At 53.9% G+C, this 17,300-nt stretch overlaps 1 protein-coding gene across 1 annotated transcript; it reads right to left on the minus strand.

Moving 5' to 3' along the window:
* Window positions 1-426: 426 nt before the first annotated feature.
* On the minus strand, window positions 427-14,951 carry LOC102422272 (galectin-9-like; the record flags this gene model as incomplete). The annotated part of the gene is made up of 10 exons (XM_006107755.3): window positions 427-1,182; window positions 3,150-3,312; window positions 3,456-3,544; window positions 4,536-4,577; window positions 4,863-4,913; window positions 5,462-5,497; window positions 7,101-7,196; window positions 8,218-8,328; window positions 9,385-9,586; window positions 14,860-14,951. Coding segments are annotated over 10 exons (1,029 nt in total), but the record flags the coding sequence as incomplete, so codon positions are not given.
* Window positions 14,952-17,300: the final 2,349 nt, after the last annotated feature.

The raw sequence follows: 17,300 nt of genomic DNA on the forward strand, positions 1-17,300 counted from the left end.
ATGAACGTCTAGGGAATCCTAGAGGTGGTGGAGGCCAGAGCTGGAGGGGCTGTCAGAGACCTGACTGTGCAGCCGGGTCTGGTTGCTCAGTAAACAAAGGCTGACATGCTGCTTTACGATAAGACGTTCAGAGCCTCTAACATGCTCCTGTGCAGAGTGATGCTGCTTCTAAACGTGGAGAAAGTAAGTAGCATTCACCACACGTGTATATATCACGTTTCCAGGAGCTTCCTGTGGGACACGCACTAGGTCAGCTGCTTTCTCCTAAGCCTTGTGGGATTTGGGGGGACCCACTGAGAGCAGAAATGAATCAGGTCCCCCACCCTCATCCAAGTGAGTCATGCTCTCTCCTTGGCCAGAACCACCCTGATCCCAGACACCAACATGTCTCCAAACACATTGAATAAACCACAATCACGCTGTGCATATGTGCCCACCTCGAGTTTTCTTTTCTCTTTATTTGAAGGGCACTGGGAAAGGGGGGTGTCCAGCTGGAAAAGGTGCTGGCAGGTGTCAGCCAGGGGAAGGGTTGGTACAGGGTGCAAGGAAAGGGTAAAGGTTGGAGAAAGAGGAGGGGCTGAGGAGACCGCCTCCCAGGGGAGTGACCAGCTGGTGGCTGGAGCCTGAGGTGGACTTGAATGGAGGGTGGGGATGGGGTCAAGAGGTACATGAGGGGTGGGCCCGGGTGGGAGTTGGGAAGGCCCAGGATGCTCCCTTTCTGCTGAGGGGACTGAACATGGGCTTCAGCCTGCACTGACCCCCCACCCCCCTCTCCTCAGATGGTAGGATTTGGGCAGCTGGAGCCCCAGGTGCTGCCCAGACAGAGGGAGCTATGCCCAGCCAGCGGCCTTCTCCTCTCCAGGATGGCTGCAGCCAGAAGCAGGGCAGACAAGGGCCTGGTTTCTCCAGAAAAAGCCCCAGATCCAGGAAGGGCCGGGAGGGCGGGGGCTGCGGCAGGGACAGGGAAGGCAGAGGCGAAGAACAGATGCAGACAGCAGTGTGCTCCAGCCCGAGGTCCCAGGGCGGGAATCCCGCCTATGGCTGCACCAGGGTCAGCTGGACATCGCCTCCCACCTCCAGGTTGTTGATGGCAGGCAGGTTCGTCAGGCGGTGGTAGTAGTCGAACAGGTGCTGACCGTCCACAGACACCTTGAGGCAGTGACCTTCACACATGATCCACACCTGGACAGACGGGCCGTGTCATTTGCGCTGCACTTGGAAAGTCCTCACACCTGAATGCAGGCTGGTGTCCACCACCTCCTTCCTGCCTCGCTCAAGCATTCATTGAGCCCGCCCCAGGCCCGCACTGCCGTCACCCTGAAGGATTCGCTCTTCATCAGCATGTCCTTCTCCCTGTCCTTCTCCATATTCTGTTCCCCGGGCAGGGAGTGCCCTTCCCCCAGGCTCTGCAGTCCGCACACCTTGCCCACATGGATAGCTGCTAAGCCCCCTTCGGGACTCACCCCTTCTGGCAAGCCTTCCCTGCCTTTGGCGACCTCCCGACCCCTTCCTAGTCAAGTCAGGTGCCCCCTCAGGTCATGTCTCCCTCTCCCGTCCTCACTCTCCAACTGGGCCCTCAGCCTCTAGGCCAGTGGTTCTCAACCTTCCTAATGCCGCGACCCTTGAATACAGTTCCTCATGTTGTGGTGACCCCCAACCATAAAATTATTTTCGTTGCTACTTCATAACTGTAATTTTGCTACTGTTATGAATCGTAATGTAAATATCTGATATGCAGGATGTATTTTCACTGTTACAAATTGAACATCATTAAAGCATCGTGATTAATCACAAAAACAATATGTAATTATATATGTGTTTTCCGATGGTCTTAGGCGACCCCTGTGAAAGGGTCGTTCGACCCCCAAAGGGGTCGCGACCCACAGGTTGAGAACCGCTGCCCTAGGGGCAGGAATTCAGGCTTGTGCCCCCCATGTTCCCAGTACCCGGCACACCGGAGTGCTCCCCGCCTACACTTCTGCAGGAGCCACCTCCTAACATGCTCTCACAAGGCAGCCAGAGCACCCTGTAAGGTGTCCTCTTCCCCATCACCATGCCTAACACTCGCAGCACCCTTCACACAATGTCATTTCACTCACTTCTCTACGAGATCAATATTGCCATTAGCCCCATTTCTGAGATAAGGAAACTGAGGCCCAGAGCCCTGGAGTCACTTGCTCAAAAGTCACACCGCTGCCTATACGCCAAAGTAAATTGCTCTCCTGCTCCAAACACACCGACGCACTGTACTGAAACCCAAGCTCCTCCCATGGCCCTCAAGGCCCTACATCGGTCATTTTCAACCCCGGGTGAGGAGTGTTGGGCCTGTTTAAAAATACGGATGCCCAGGCTCACCCTCTCGCTGGCCTGGGCAGGGCCGGGCATTGATTTTCCCTTTTAAAGCTCTCCTGGTGATGTGTAACCGGGGCTGAGAACGCCTGCTCTGTGACCCTGGCCTCAGGCCTCCCCACCCTCTCGGTTCCTGGACAGGCCACGCCCAGGACTCTCCCTTTGGCGATAACACTGCTCCCCCTGCAGCCTGCTGGGCACCTCAGATCTTTGTGGGGTGAACTCCTTCTGTCACTGAGGTCTCCAGTGCACGGTGGCCTCTGAGAGCTGTCCCCGTCTACGGCAGCGGGGTCCCTGGCCAGGCCTCACTGGACCCCTTTATTCTCTGCTGCTTGGGCACAGCACCTGCTGTGATCTGCAGTGACCCTCCCCCACCAAACCTGCAAACTTTCAGGCAGGACCTGGTCTGTCTGCTTCACTGCTACCCTCCAACACCCGGGCTCCTTCCTGCCCCAAGTGGGCCTGGATGACAGAGCTGACAAATAATTGTTGAATGACTGAGTGAGTGAGTGAGTGAATAAATGAATGACCTCACTCTTGGGTTCCGTCTGGCACTTATTGGCTGTGTGACCCCAGGCAAAGAATCTACGCGTGAGAGTCTTTCCCTCTGTCAACAGCAGATTCTGCCCCCTATCTTACATGGGGCGGCAATAGTAAAACCATAATAACAACCATTTGTGGGGCCCAACCCTCACCCAAGAGGCCCTCTTGTTCAAGGGGCCCCCAGACACCCTCCATCGCCACCCCCTCCTTCATTTGCCCCTTCGGAGCCCCCTGGAGCTCCAGGCTGGGCACCTTACCAAGAAGCTCTGGCCTCGGACGAAGGGCATACTCCGATTCAGGCCGCGCTCCTCAGGCCCCCAAGAGTTATTGGTCTGCGTATTGCGGACCACGGCGTTCTCATCGAAACGGGGGTTCAGGTGGAAGGCGATGTCATTCCCGGAGCGCAGGTTGATGTGGAACCTGGGGGTGGGCAGCTGACATGGATCTCTGCCCACCGAGCGCTGGGCCCCGGCCCCTCCCAGCCTGCCCAGAGGTGGGGGTGGGGGGTGGGGAGGGCCAGAGTGACCTTGGGGTACCTCTCCGCCCTGAGAGCCCAGGCTTACCTCTGAGCGTAGGGCAGGACGATGCCTGTAATGGTGATGCTCTTGGAGGGGTACAGCCCCCCAGGGATGCTGGTGAAGAATGGTATTGGCTGTCGGGAGGAGAGGGGCAGGTCAGCCAGCAGCAGCCAGGGAGGCGACCGCTGTCAGGGGAGCTCTCTGCCAATGTCCATGAATTTGGACTGTCACCCGAGTTTGACAACTGTGTCTGTGCATCATATATTTTCAAGAAAGAATTGCAATAGCCCTAGCTGGTTTGGGTCAGTGGATAGAGCCTCGGCCTGCGGACTGAAGGGTCCCAGGTCTGATTCCGGTCAAGGGCATATGCCCGGGTTGCAGGCTCCATCCCCAATAGAGGGCGTGCAGGAGGCAGCTGATCAATGATTCTCTCTCACCATGGATGTTTCTAACTCTCTCTCCCTCTCCCTTCCTCCCTCTGAAATCAATAAAAATATATTTTTAAAAATAAATAAATTTAACAACAACAACAAAAAGAATTGTGATAGCTTTACTTGGTTAGCAAATAAAGAAAACTTTCCAGTGTTCCTCAAATTTATGAGCTTAAACGGCCACGGAAAGTCCTAGCCGGTTTGGCTCAGTGGATAGAGCATCGGCCTGCGGACTGAAGGGTCCCAGGTTTGATTCCGGTCAAGGGCATGTACCTTGGTTGCAGGCTCCTCCCCAGCTTGGGCCCTGGTCAGGGCACGTGCAGGAGGCAACCAATCGATGTTTCTCTCATATCGATACTTCTCTCTGTCTTTCCCTCTCTCTTCCACTCTCTAAAAATCAGTGGAAAAATATCCTCGGGTGAGGATTAAAATTAAGTAAATAAATAAACTGCCGCGAAAAGAACTTTGCTGGACACAAAAGGATACTTGGGCTGAGAAGAAAAGGCCATATAATATGCTTGTGAAGAAGGGGCCCTTTTGAAGGTGAAAGCTCCTTTCAACCTTCTTCTAATTTCCCGGGATGTTTGAAGAACGTCAGCTCACCGAAGGGCTGCTTTTCACTTTGTGAGCTGCCCCTCACCTCCCCCGCAGCCCTGCACAAACGGAACCGCGCCCTCCCTGAGAAATCACTTACGTAGCTGGGGCTGGGGTAAGCCGTCGGGGGAATTGCAGGATTCTGTTGAAAAGAGACCAGGAATTCTATGTGGGATTGTGCCCACTCCCAGGCCCCCACACACTCTAGAGGGGATGCTCCAGTGTGAGGCTTCCACCCCTGGATTCTCCCATTCGCCTGCCCTCTCCTGTCAGCCTTGGTGCAACGTCCTGCCATCGTCCCAGACCCCAAAACGGCCACCTGCCCTCAGCCCCTGCACAGGCAGCTCCACGAACTCCAGGGCTCCCGGCTGACTTGTACCAGCAGGAGGGAGTGGGGCTGTGCATTGACTGGAGCTGGCAGACTTACAGGGAACATCTGTCCAGGGGTGCTCTGCACTGTGTGGATGACTGTTTGCGTCTGGAAGAAAGAAATGGGGTTTTTAACCTGCTCTCACCAGCGTGAAGACTGCCATCTGCCACCAGAGGGCACCACTTAACACACACCCTCCCAGCAGCTGCCAGTGGGGAACCCTCTCAGTAGCCCAGACCAGACTCTGAACATTGCAGGGTAGAGGTGTTTCTCCTCTTAAGGGGGTGAGGTAGGGGCAGAAGTTCCTTCTGGAGAGGAATGTGGCTTCATTTGTGGCCTTTGGCCCATCTTCCTTCTCAGGGGAATTTCTCTAGCATAGTTTCACTTTGAAGGAGGAAATAATTGTGGGCAGTTGTGTCCACAGAATGGCAGGGGCTTGGACAATTCAGCTTGTTTCCCAATTCATCAGCCCAGCCAACCACCCCTACTCCCCCAAACACTTCCCTCCAACCAGGGTCAGGAGGGTGCCCAGGGTTCTGGCCTCAGCTGTGCCAGTCGCCCTGTGGCAGAGGCCTGATGCCTGGCCCTGCCTCCTCCCTTTAACCCACAGGAAGAACCAGAATGAAGAGCTTCCAAAGAGAGAGCAAGAGACTTACAATGGGAGCTGCGGTGGCCTGCCAGTAACTTGGAGGCTGAAGGGGACGAAAAATAAAAATGCTGGTTAATATTGGTGCCTTGACGGGGAGATGACAGCTGAAACGGTGGTAAGAAATGCCTCCCAGACTCACGCTTCCTTCCTTCCTGCTCCCAAGCAAGCCTCCCTGAGCCCGTGGTGCCCAGATGCTCACCCACCATCCCAGGTAACTATGGTTAAGAACAGGGAGGGGGCGGGTGGAGGAGAGGGCACATCCCGCCGGCTCCTCTAGAGAGCGAGAAGGATGAGTCTGACATAGAACATACAGCTCACCTCAGCTCCCAGAGGCAAAACCATTACTTGCCATGTCCTATTTCACCAGGAGGGTGAAAACTAGTATTTAGTGAGGCCTACTGGGTGCCAAGCTCTGGCCTCAGTACTTTATGAGGGAGGCATCCTTAGCTTCAGTTTTGCTCAGTGAGAGAACAGGCTCAGAGAGGTTAAGCACTTTGCCCAAGCCTGTCCAGGTAGCAAGCGATCAAATACAAAATGGTACCCATTGTGTTTGGTTGTATCAGCATACCCCGTCCTCCCAAGGCCAGGGCCAAAGTCAGGCTGCCCTGCAAAGGCTCCCTGGAGCTCCTCCATCCTAAAGTCAGTGTGGCAGGTGGCAGGGGCCCACCATGCACCATGATGGGCCACAGGAAGCTGGGTAGGGAGACGCCCTTGGCCTTGCCCCCACTGCTCAAGTGGCCAAGGAAGGGCCAGGCCCTGCTCCTTTTCCTGCCCGAGGCCCCTCCCCGCCCAGCAGACTGGTCTTCTTGCCCTGACTGGTCTCCCCTTCTCCTGACTGTGCAAACCACATCCCTCATTCATTGACCCAGTCCCTACTGCACTCCAGGCACTGTGCAAAGTGCTGGGGATACACAGAGGGACAAGTCACAATCCCAAGTTCATGGCCTCCGGCAAGGACAGGTGGAGTGACGGAGACAGACATGTAAATACAGTTACAACAGGACATGGTGCCTGGCGTGCACAGAGCTGTTAAAAGTCCATCAGGGGCTGGGGCATCCAGCAACCTGCCAGGCAGGGAGCCACATTGAAGCAGAGCATTGAAGGGCTGGGTGAGGTGGCAAAGGGTCCTTTCAGCCCCAGGACAGCAGACGCCAAAGCATGGTGGCCGGAAGGAACCTGGAGTGAGCAGTGGAGGCTGATGGAGGGTCTTGGTGGGTGAGGAGGGAGGCCGGCAGGTGGGCTGGGCAAGACTGCGGAGGATTCTGTTCCTCCAGCTGCGGGACTGGAGCTCTACTGAGCCCGGGGCCTTTAGGGTTTTTAAGGAGGGAGAGGATGAGATCACATTTGCTTATGGGAAGGTCACTGTGGCAGTGGGTCCGTGTGAGGGGGTGAGGGATGAGGGGTCAGGTGGCCTGAACCAAGGCAGTGGCTTTAGGAAGGAGAGAGGCCTTGGTGCACTGGAGGGACATTAGGGAGGGAGGGAAGGACCAAGGACGCCTCCCAGGTCCGGGGCCTAGGTGCCTGGTAGATGGAGTTAGGGAACCTTGGGTGGGCATGCGGGGGCCTGTAGGCCCCGCTGCCTCCTCTTCTCTCTCAGACCCCTGTCCTTCCTGCTCAGCCTCTCAGGGTCTCCACGGTTAACTCACTTTTGGTTTGCGCCCCTTGGGCTTGGGTGCGAAACGGGCAGGCTGGGAGAATTGCATCACGGAGAAAGCAGGCTGGACAGGGACTGCTCGGGTGTTCTGTTAAAACAAAAGGGGCCATGGGGTGAAGAGAAGTTTTAAGAAGCCAGGGGAGAGTGGAAAGGCAGGGGCCAGGACTAGAGGGAGGAAGCCAGGCAGGTGGGGACAGGGTAGGCAAGAGACTTGGGTAGGGAGGGAATATGAGAGATGAGGACCAAAAAGAGAGAAGCTCATATTTGCTGTGGGCCTACTGTGTGCCTTTCCCATCTCAGGAGCACACTCAAATACTGAAAGTGGAAATTACATCTCCAATCCAGGCGCCTGGGGCCCTGTGGGAATGTGGGCCAGGCATACACCAATCTTCCCAGTTTTCACAAAAAGCCAGACATTCAGGTTTCCATGTGATTATCACCTGACCTGGAAAATTTGTTTGATAAAATGCAAATAAAATTTACCACCTTCACCATTTTAGAGTGCACAGCCGAGGGCTCATTCAGTGCCTTCACACTGTTGTGCAGCCATCACCAGCATCAGCTCCACAATGCAAACCTGCTCCTGACCTTGTAGATGTTGGCAATACATTCAAAACTTGGAAAACACAGAGAGGGTCCAATAGACCCTGGTGTGGGCCCATGGGGGCCATTTCGTGACCTCTGACACGTATCGCCTCATTGAGCCCACACATACCTCCTGGGGAGGCTGTGAATATGCCCCTTGCACAGATGAGGAAACTGAGGCTGGGAGAGGCAGACTCACTGTGTGAGATCCCACAGCTGATGACAATGCAGAGCTGGGATCTGAGCTAGATTCAGTATGACTCCCAAGCTGGTTCTTTGGGGAACCACATGGCCTCCTAACCAGGTGGGAGTACAGAGTGACAGATAAGAGGGGAGGGAGTCAGGCTGAAGCAGGTGCTCTGGACAGAGACAGTGACACGGGACAGAGGTAGCAGGAGGTATGTCCCCAGAGCCATCTGGGTGAGAAATTGGCTGGAACCTTTGGCTCCACCCTAAGGGCCTAGGCAGAGTAGATTGGCCCCTGCACCCAGCCCCTGGGACAAGTGCCATTTGGACAATCTGACCTGGAAGCTGATGTGTGTCAGCCCCACGGTGCCGGTGACAGAGATGTTGTCCACGCGGTGGAAGGGCACGCGGTGTATGTAGTTCGTATAGAAGTTTCCATTCACCGTCACCTGTCAACAGGAGCGCATAGTCCAGGAGAGGGGACCCAGACCAGGGCGGGGAGAACACCTGAGCACTAAGACCCGGGCTTCTAGAAATTAAGGCCTGTCTGGTTTTCACCTCCATCCCCTGTAGGTGGGACCCAGCCTTCAGAGCTGCTCCAGGTACAGGAACACACATGTGATCCAAAGTGCAGCCAAACCAGGCCACCACTTGGCTCTAGTTATGGCTTCTGAGTTCTTGCTTGTTTATTGCTCTAGGTTTGTCTTTCTCAGCTCACCTGGGATGCCATTTCAATATGTGCATTTAAATGCCCATAAAGTGCTCATGGGAGCAGAGGAGAGGGCACCTCAGGGTGCACACTGAGGCCTGGGAGCATCCCGTTCACACAGAGAAGCACAGACACAGCCATCCCTCTCCCCCGGCCCAGCAGCACTGCTCTGCCTGCAGGAGCAATGACCACACCATGCAGCCCTGAGCCGCCCCTGGGCCTGCAGAAGGGCTGCCACAGCATCACCGAAACAAATGCTGTCAAGGACCTGGAGCAGACAAGGCTGCAGCAGAGGATGGAAGTCACCTGGGACCCGAGGCCAAAGAGCAGGTAGGGACTTACCCAGCTCTTATTTCCTGGTAACAGAAGCAACAGGTGCTCTGTAGGTGCAGGTGTAGGTGTATAAGGTCCTGTTTTCTGTAAATAATGGCATTGCCTGGGTAATTATTTAAAAGCTTTTCTCTCTCTCGTCAGTTTGGCTCAGTGGGTAGAGCGTCAGCCTGCGGACTGAAGGGTCCCAGGTTCAATTCCGGTCAAGGGCACGTACCTTGGTTTCAGGCTCAACCTCCGGCCCTGCTCTGGGTGCATGTGGGAGCCAACCAATTGATGTGTCTCTCTCACATGGATGTTTCTCTCTCTGTGTCTCTCCCCCTCCCTCCAGTCTCTCTAAAAAATCAATGGAAAAATATCCTCAAGTGAGGATTAACCAAAACAATGAAAATAAATAAAAGCTTTTCTCCAGGCCTGATAGGGCAGGTGTCAGACAGCGGGAGGGACGGAGGAGAATCCTGCTCACCTGGAATCCAGAGCTCTGCACCAGGAAGCGGATCTCAAAAGGAATTCCCATCTGGAAGGGCATATTCATCTTCCTCTCCTCCGGCCCCCAGCGTCCTTTCTGCTTGGTGTTACAGACCACATACCCGCCCTCTTCAAACCGAGGGTTGAAGTGGAAGGCAATGTCATTGTCACTGAAGCCCGTCTGAAAGTTCACAGCAAACCTAGGCGGACGGAAATCAGACAGCGTTCTGGTTTATTCCCAATGGTAGGAGCAGGAGGGCCCGGGGCCTCTGACTTCCATGTGTGTCTGGGAACTTGCGTACAACCTGTGGCAGGTGGCACCCATCCCACTGTGCTGCCTTCCTTTGTGTTTACCTAGTTGGCCCTTAGTGTGTTTTGTGGGAGGCTCCCTGCCAAATTGTTAAGCAACGCCCGCAGTGGGCTGTCCACCTCCCTGTGCCAGCATTAGGGGTAAATCCCCGAGGACTTAAACCAGCCGTGGGCAAACTACGGCCCGCGGGCCGGATCCGGCCCGTTTGAAATGAATAAAACTAAAAAAAAAAAAAAAAAAAAGACCGTGCCCTTTTATGTAATGATGTTTACTTTGAATTTATATTAGTTCACACAAACACTCCATCCATGGTTTTGTTCCGGCCCTCCGGTCCAGTTTAAGAACCCATTGTGGCCCTCGAGTCAAAAAGTTTGCCCACCCCTGACTTAAACCCAATCAAATCTGGCAAATGGATGTCACTCATGTGCCTGAATTTGGCAGATTTCGGTGGGTCCATGTCTCTAATAGACACCTACTCATGCTTCATTTTTGCTACTCCTCGAACAGGGGAAAGTGCAAAGCATGTAATTAACCACTGCCTAGCGGCTTTTCCAGTCATGGGACGGCCCCTAGAGATAAAAACAGATAATGGACCTGCCTCTACTAGCTCCTCCTTTCAGCAGTTTTGTAAGCAATACCAAATTATGCATAAAACAGGAATTCCCTATAATCCCCAGGGACAGGCAATTGTAGAAAGAGCTAATCGAACCTTAAAGACTCAATTACAAAAACAAAAAGGGAGAGAGGGGTATTATCCTACTCCACAGAATCAGTTACATCGTGCCCTTTACACTTTAAATTTTTTGAATTGTGACGAAGAGGGTCGCACAGCAGCGGAGAGGCTTCAAGCTCCTGCTGCCGTGGCATCTGCCGGTCGGTGTGGCACGATGGAAGGATTTACAAACAGGGCAGTGGAGAGGGCCAGATCCAGTGATGATGTGGGGGAGAGGCCATGTTTGTGTTTTTCCAGAAGGCACTTCTAACCCCATCCGGGTGCCAGAGCGAGCAGTGCGTCACGACCATGGACCTGGGAGAACAGCTCATCCCGCCGTTCAAGAAGCTAAAATCACACCCCCCGTGATGAGGCCAGTTCAGCCACCAACCCCGAAGAAGAAGGAGCTCGGGAAGCAGGTGACCAAGGCCACCCGAGAAGCTAGTGTCCCCACATGGGGTCAACGGAAGAAGCTGACCGCAGATGCCCAGCTAGTGGTGAAAGAACAGGGGGTCCAGGTAACCCCTTCCACACTTTTTGTTGCGACGATGGCACTTGTCAGCTGCCAGGTAAGTATGGCTGGCAACAGAAACTTAATGGAGATATGTTCCAGATCCGCCTCCAACAAACATATAATTCCTTCTTCCCATGCCAGGAGAGTTTGTTGGTAACGCCCTGGCCACGAAAACAGAAAATTTACAGAAAGATCTGTGGCGTTTAGCCGCCGCCCTTAATTTTCTTAATTTTACTGGCTCTTTCTTAACTAATAATGTGCTAGGGGGAGGGACTGCGGCATGGAAGGGTTACTGATTGTATTAGGGTCCAAGATCGTGACAGAGAAAAATTGCTAGATTGTCTCAGAAAACAATGTAACCCAGCCAGGCGTGACTCCGTACTTGTAAAGTTTGTGTGAACCCTGCCAGTGCCAGGAAATGCTTTGTAGTGTTGCAGATAAAAGGCTTTGCTGTACCCTCGGTCGGCACTGCAGGCTGCGAAGCCCCTTACTGAAGGGACGCACTGTAGTCAGCTGGCCAGCTTAATAAAGGCTCCTAAATTTAAATTCTGAGTCGGTGGTCTATCTCGCTGATTGAACCCATAACAATACTAAAGGAGCATGTTCATCGAGCCCTTGCTATGGCTTAAGAGCCTGTGTCCAGCCCCCATGTGCATTAGTAATCGGAAATGGGAACATCACCAGATTGGACACCCATTATGCTGTCCAATGCCATTACTGTATGAAATTATATCTCCGGCAAAGCTGGCAAAAGAATTGCTGGATAATTTAAAAGAATTTAATCCATGGAAAATGTCTGGAGACATCGCCTGGTACCTAATTGGATTCCTTTGTGTGCTACTAATCTTATCCTGCTTTTTTTCAGTCATCAGCAAGCCCCTGCAATCTCAAGTCCGAAGGCTCCAACTAGATGTCCACAGACTGCTTTTGAAAAATGAAAACGGGGGAGATGTGGGAGGCCCCCTGCCAGGGAAGGCGCCATGGCTCTCTTTCAAGTCACATTGACTGAACTCAAGGCGTGGGCATAGCCCTACCTTGGGGGCATTTCCAGCCAAAAGGTGAGAATGCCTTCAGCTCAACTCTTTAAAGCCTAGGTTCGGGGAATGGGTTTTTATTATGTAAATCCAGTCAAGTACCAGGAATACCTCCCTTCACTTGAGTTTTGGTGAAACCTCCTGATATTTGGGGGAATTTGGACTATAAAGTAAACACGCTGCTTTGGCATTGGGCCTCTCTGCCTCTCCGCCAGAAGAGGACAGAAGCCCGCCCAGACCCAGCTTTCCTTTCTATTTCTGCGTCTGTCTTTCATTTCTCAATCCCAAAGTGCCTCTACTTGAAAGAACCGGTTCGCGCTCTCTCTCCATGTGCTGGACGCCTGCTGGACGCGGAGAAGGGAGCCCCACGCCCCGACACAGTAATTAATGCATTTTGCCCTTTCCAGCGTGACTTTCCAGAAATAAGCAGGAACTGGGTAAAGAACAATGTGGACTCAGGAAGCCTGGGTCTTGGAAACTGACTGCACATTTGCATGAAGATGCAAATCCAGGAACATGCCCAGAAGCAAGAGCCTCTCATGCCCGGTGGGCACTGGTTAGAGGCCAGCCCACGGCTGCTCAGTTGGGAAGAGAGAGAACAAATGGAGAGAAGATGTGACATTGATGGGGTTTACCTACAAAGACGGTGTCTAGCAGGGGAGGCATGGAATGAATATTGGTTCTCCAGGCAGGAGAACTTCCGGGATGTGTGTCTGTCCCTCATCGGAAGTTGGTGTGTGTCCCACACATGAGGTGTGGAGTGGTGCCCTAAAGTCCATAGGCCTGGACCCTGACCCAGCTGGTACCGTTTGTCATTTGGGGTGACCCTGAACCCCAAATGCTACCCTGGAATCTCCACACTGAGGGAGGGGGTGACTCCCTTCCTTTGGGGATGATTAATGAGGTGGTGTTTAGGAAGTCCCCAAGCAAGTACATTTTCATTCCTGTCTCTCTCCTTGGAAGGAAGCCCTCACCTTCAAAGCTTCCTTTGGGTATAACTATGGCTCTAAGGCAGGGGTGAGGAACGTCTGGCCCGTGGGCCATATAAGGCCAGTGAAATCATTTGCCTGGCCCTGCCAGGGCATTAGGGGTGAGTTACTTAAATGTTTGACCGAATAAAGGTAGCTAAATTTTAAGTTGATAATTTTGTGTGGCCCTCAGATGATGTTATAAATATCAAAGGGCCCTCGGCAGAGAAAAGGTTCCCCACCCTGTTCTAAGGTGAGGGACAGTCCAAGGAGCAGGGCTCACAAAAGGGCCACAATAAACGTTTGCTCTGCCTTTCCCCAGACTCATGGCCTGAAACCAGCCCCCAATCCAAAGTCCTCCACCAAGGCGTCACTGTCTCCTCCAGCCTTCCCCGACCAGGGCATGAGCATGGTTCACAGACTGCTTCTTGGGGTCACTCTGGTGTCCCCAGCTAATGCACAACACTCAGGGAAGGGCCCTGCTTTCATGTTTTCTGTTTCCCCCACAGGGCCAGGCACTGTACCAAGCCCAGAGGTGGCCCTAATAGACATTCTATTCAATTCCTGCAGAGCCCATTTGGTGTCCCTGTGGAGGAGGCCGAGCTCTGGGTGCCTCCTCAATACCAGCTCCCTCTGTGGGCCCTCAGCCAGCAGGGAAGTCCCCTGGCCCAGAGCCCAGCCAGCCCTCCCTCTGGGGACACGAAAAGGAAAGGAGGCTCCCACTGACTCTGGAACCAGAAAACCGAGCCCAGATTCCTCTTTACATGGAAACTATCGTTTCTGAAATATCTCTGGATGTGTCTTTCCCTTTGTGGTCATCCAGCTCCATTTCTCTGGTCCCTTGCAAACTCCTGCCCCAGGGATGAGAGTGTGCAAAAGCGCCCATGGGAACAAGTGGGCACAGTAGGTTAGCAGGTAGGCAGCGGGAGAAGGAGAGAGAAGGGGGTGGAGGTTCAGAGGTAAGGGCTCAGGGTTGAGGCATCTGGGAGCCTCACTCTCCTCTGTGTCTCCTGGAGGCACTCAGGGCTCAGGGAGATGTCACAGGGTGCGTGTGCCTATGCCCACCTGGCAGGGAAGGCGATGGTGGAGAAAGTCCACTAGAATCTACAAGCCAAGTTGAGGTAGGGCCGGTCCTGGGATGGTGTGAAGGGATCCAGAAGGTCCCCAGGCCCCGTGCAAGGTGATAAAAGGACCACCGGGGACAAAAGACATCTGAGATTGAGACAGAGGCTTCCAAGAAAAGTCTGTGTGTACAGAGGGCTTCTGTGAGCACCGTGGACCTCAGCAGGCAGCCACCAGGTGGGAGGGCCCCACCCAAATCAGGCAAGAGCCCCTCACCTCCACACCACCTGGACCTCAGCAAGGGCAGCCAGGGCTGTGCGAGCCTTGGAGGGCGCTCGGCCTCTGAGAAGATGTGAAAGTTTTCCCTGTGCCCCAAAGTCCCCTCTTGGGTGGGAGACAGTGCCCAGGAGATGTTTGCATTTTGAATTGCCTTAGTATTTTCTAGGAATGAACTTGAAACAGAAAGAGATCAAATTACATCTGATGCCAAGTTTAAATATTTCCACATCAGCCAAATAGGGGCCACGGAGTAAAGGAAGGCCGTTCTGGGAAGTAAAGGAGGCGTTATTTTTGCATCTCTGGGTCTTTGCGTGCGAAGTTCAATCCTAGACCATAAAGATTTGCCCCTGGGCTGGCCCGAGACTGTGAGTTCCTGCTCTCCCTGTGTCATGGGGAATCTATGTTAATGGTGTGCAGATGCTATTGGCAGAGGGCAGGGGTACTATGCAGTGTTGGCAGGGACTGGGCCCTACTCTTCAGTGTCCCCTGAGCCAGGCACAGGCAGCTTGGACAGTGTTGGGGGAACCAGCCTGAGCTGACAGGCGCCATGGTTTCCTAAGGGGCAAGGCTGGGGAAAACAACTGTTCCAGGTACCTGGTTCCACAGGCGTGAAGAACAGTCCCGTTGACAGTGATCTGAAGTCCGTCCTGGAGGCCCCCCTGGATGGTCCCAGAGAAGGGGACGACCTGCAGGGAGAAGAAGGCAGTCCGTTAGGGTCCTGCTCCTTACTGTCCAATCCCTCTGGCACTTGCTAGTGGCCGGCCTGGTGTGTCGGGCAATGTCCCAGGGGCCGGATGCAGCTGTGAATTGGGCATATGGAGTCCTAGTCTCATGGAACTTCCAGGCCAATGAAGAAGTAGACCCGAATCTGGGGAGTTACACAGACATTCTGCGATTGATAAGGAGACTGCCGGGCTCTGAAATGATGTAACCCAGAGCTGGCCTCTCTTAGGAGGAAATAGCAGCTTTCAAGAGGAGGAAGTAGCACAAACATGACCCCGAGAGGGGAAGGAACAAGGGTAGTGAGAGGGGCTCTTAGCAAAGGCCCCAGGGCCCTGGTAGAAAACTCAGAAACCAAGGGACCAAAGAGCCAGCAGCCTATTCTAAAGGATAAACCTTCTGCTCCCTGAGAAGGCCAAGAAGAAGGCATCCTCCTGCCCACCCCACACAGAACGGTGTGACCATGACCTTTGCCCTCCCAGCCACCTCAGGTAGCACCTGGTTGCTCTGCAGCCTCAGGGCTGCCTCCTCCTCTCCTGCTCCTGCTCCCCAGTCCCTCCCCAGGCCCTGGCAACCTCCGAGGCCCTAGTGAGGTGTCTGCACTCCTCCTCGGCCCCATAGAGCCCGTTTTGTCAAATCCCTTCCCGGGCCACCTGAAAGGACAATGCTTATGGTGAGGGTTGCATCGTTTTAGAGCCAGGCATCATCCAGGTTTGGAGCCTAATTCTGCTGCTCATTTCCTGGGTGACCTCAGGGAGCTTATGTCACCTCTTTTGCCTCAGTTTCCTCATCTGTAACATAGGGGTACATCTTACCTTCTGGGTAAGATCAATGAGTTAGTGAGAAAAGGGCTGGGGAAGAGACTGGCACATAGTAGGTGTCTCTACCGCACCCTTCCCTCTTGGTCTCTCTGAGCAAAATTCCACATTGGTTTCTTCATGACTTTTAAGCTAACCTCCAGGATGCCTGTTATCTGATGTGCTCTTAACCTGCATTTACCTGGGAGATAACTTCCAGCTTCTAGTCAATCTTCACATTTATCTAGTAGTTAATGTCTTCTCTTCTCCTTTAAGCCAACTCCCTACAGAACTGAAATGCTTATAGGAGCCAGGCAGGTGATGTGTAGGAGGGAGATGGTCAGGTAGGGGCAATAGGGAGTGGCAGAGACCATGACAAAGTAGACACCATGTCTCTCATCTAAAGGGACAGCATCCTCTCAGCTCTAACCTGGACGAATTAATTAATTTAGATGGATTAACCCCTCTGTAGGTCAGAGCTTGCTCTCAGCTCCTGGCCAGGCCTGGAGGCTGAGGACTCTTTCCCCCTCTTCCTCTCTGGAGGTTCAGACAGCAGAGCCAGGCCCCCAGGCCACAGGATGCACAGCCTCCTTCTGGAGGCACAGTGTCCCACAGCTGGCACAGGGGGCTCACTGCAGGGCCAGCGGGAGCTTTTCAGGCAAAGAGGCTGCTGCCCCAAGGGTTCTGAGGTGCTTCTGGGCCCATTTCCCTGGCTGTTCCTAGTTGTCCTGGAACAGCCCTGGCCATTATCAGGGCCACCCCTACAGATGGGGAGACTGAGCACAGAAGGTCTGGTAACTTGCCCGAAGCCACCCAGCCGGTCAGTAATAGGGTGGGGTTGGGTCCCAGCACCCATGCTGTGAAGCCCCACACAGGCTGCTTCTCAGGATGAAGCACAGACCTCCTGGCTCCCGGCTCCCTGAGGGCTTCTCCCTCCAAACAGCAAGTCCTGTCCTGCGTGTGGTTCCAGCTTCCACCCTGGCCTCTGAGAGGCTGGGCCAGATAAGGCCCGCAGGGCTTGGCAAGGAATGGGGCTGAGGCCCCAGGACAGATGCTCATGGAGTTAAGCAGATCAGCGGAACAGCCGGGCTGTGCGATCTTCCTGGCACTCGTTGGAGAAGAGGGAGGTCACTCCTGGCTGCTGGGAATCACTGCGTCACCCGGGGGAGAGTGACCATGTGGGGTGCACAGCTGTGTTTGGCGCCTGTAGGGACTCCACCCAGCATCCTTTTTGTCTGACACCAAAGCCCTGGTTGGGTTTTTTTGTTTGTTTTATCCTCACCCAATGATATGTTTTTTGATTTTAGAGAGGAAAGGAGAGAGAGAGAGAGAGAGAGAGAGAGAGAGAGAGAGAGAGAGATCCGTTGCCCCCAAATGCACCCGGATAGAGGACCAATCCCGCAACCTTTTGGTGATCAGGATGACACTCCAACCAATGGAGCCACCGGCTAGGGTACCAAGACCCTGTTTGAACTCTCTGCTGGCCCTGCGGGATTGCCCTCTGATTTGTATAATTAC

Source organism: Myotis lucifugus, unplaced genomic scaffold (genome assembly GCF_000147115.1).
Source record: "Myotis lucifugus unplaced genomic scaffold, Myoluc2.0 scaffold_1405, whole genome shotgun sequence".
NCBI lineage: Eukaryota > Metazoa > Chordata > Mammalia > Chiroptera > Vespertilionidae > Myotis > Myotis lucifugus.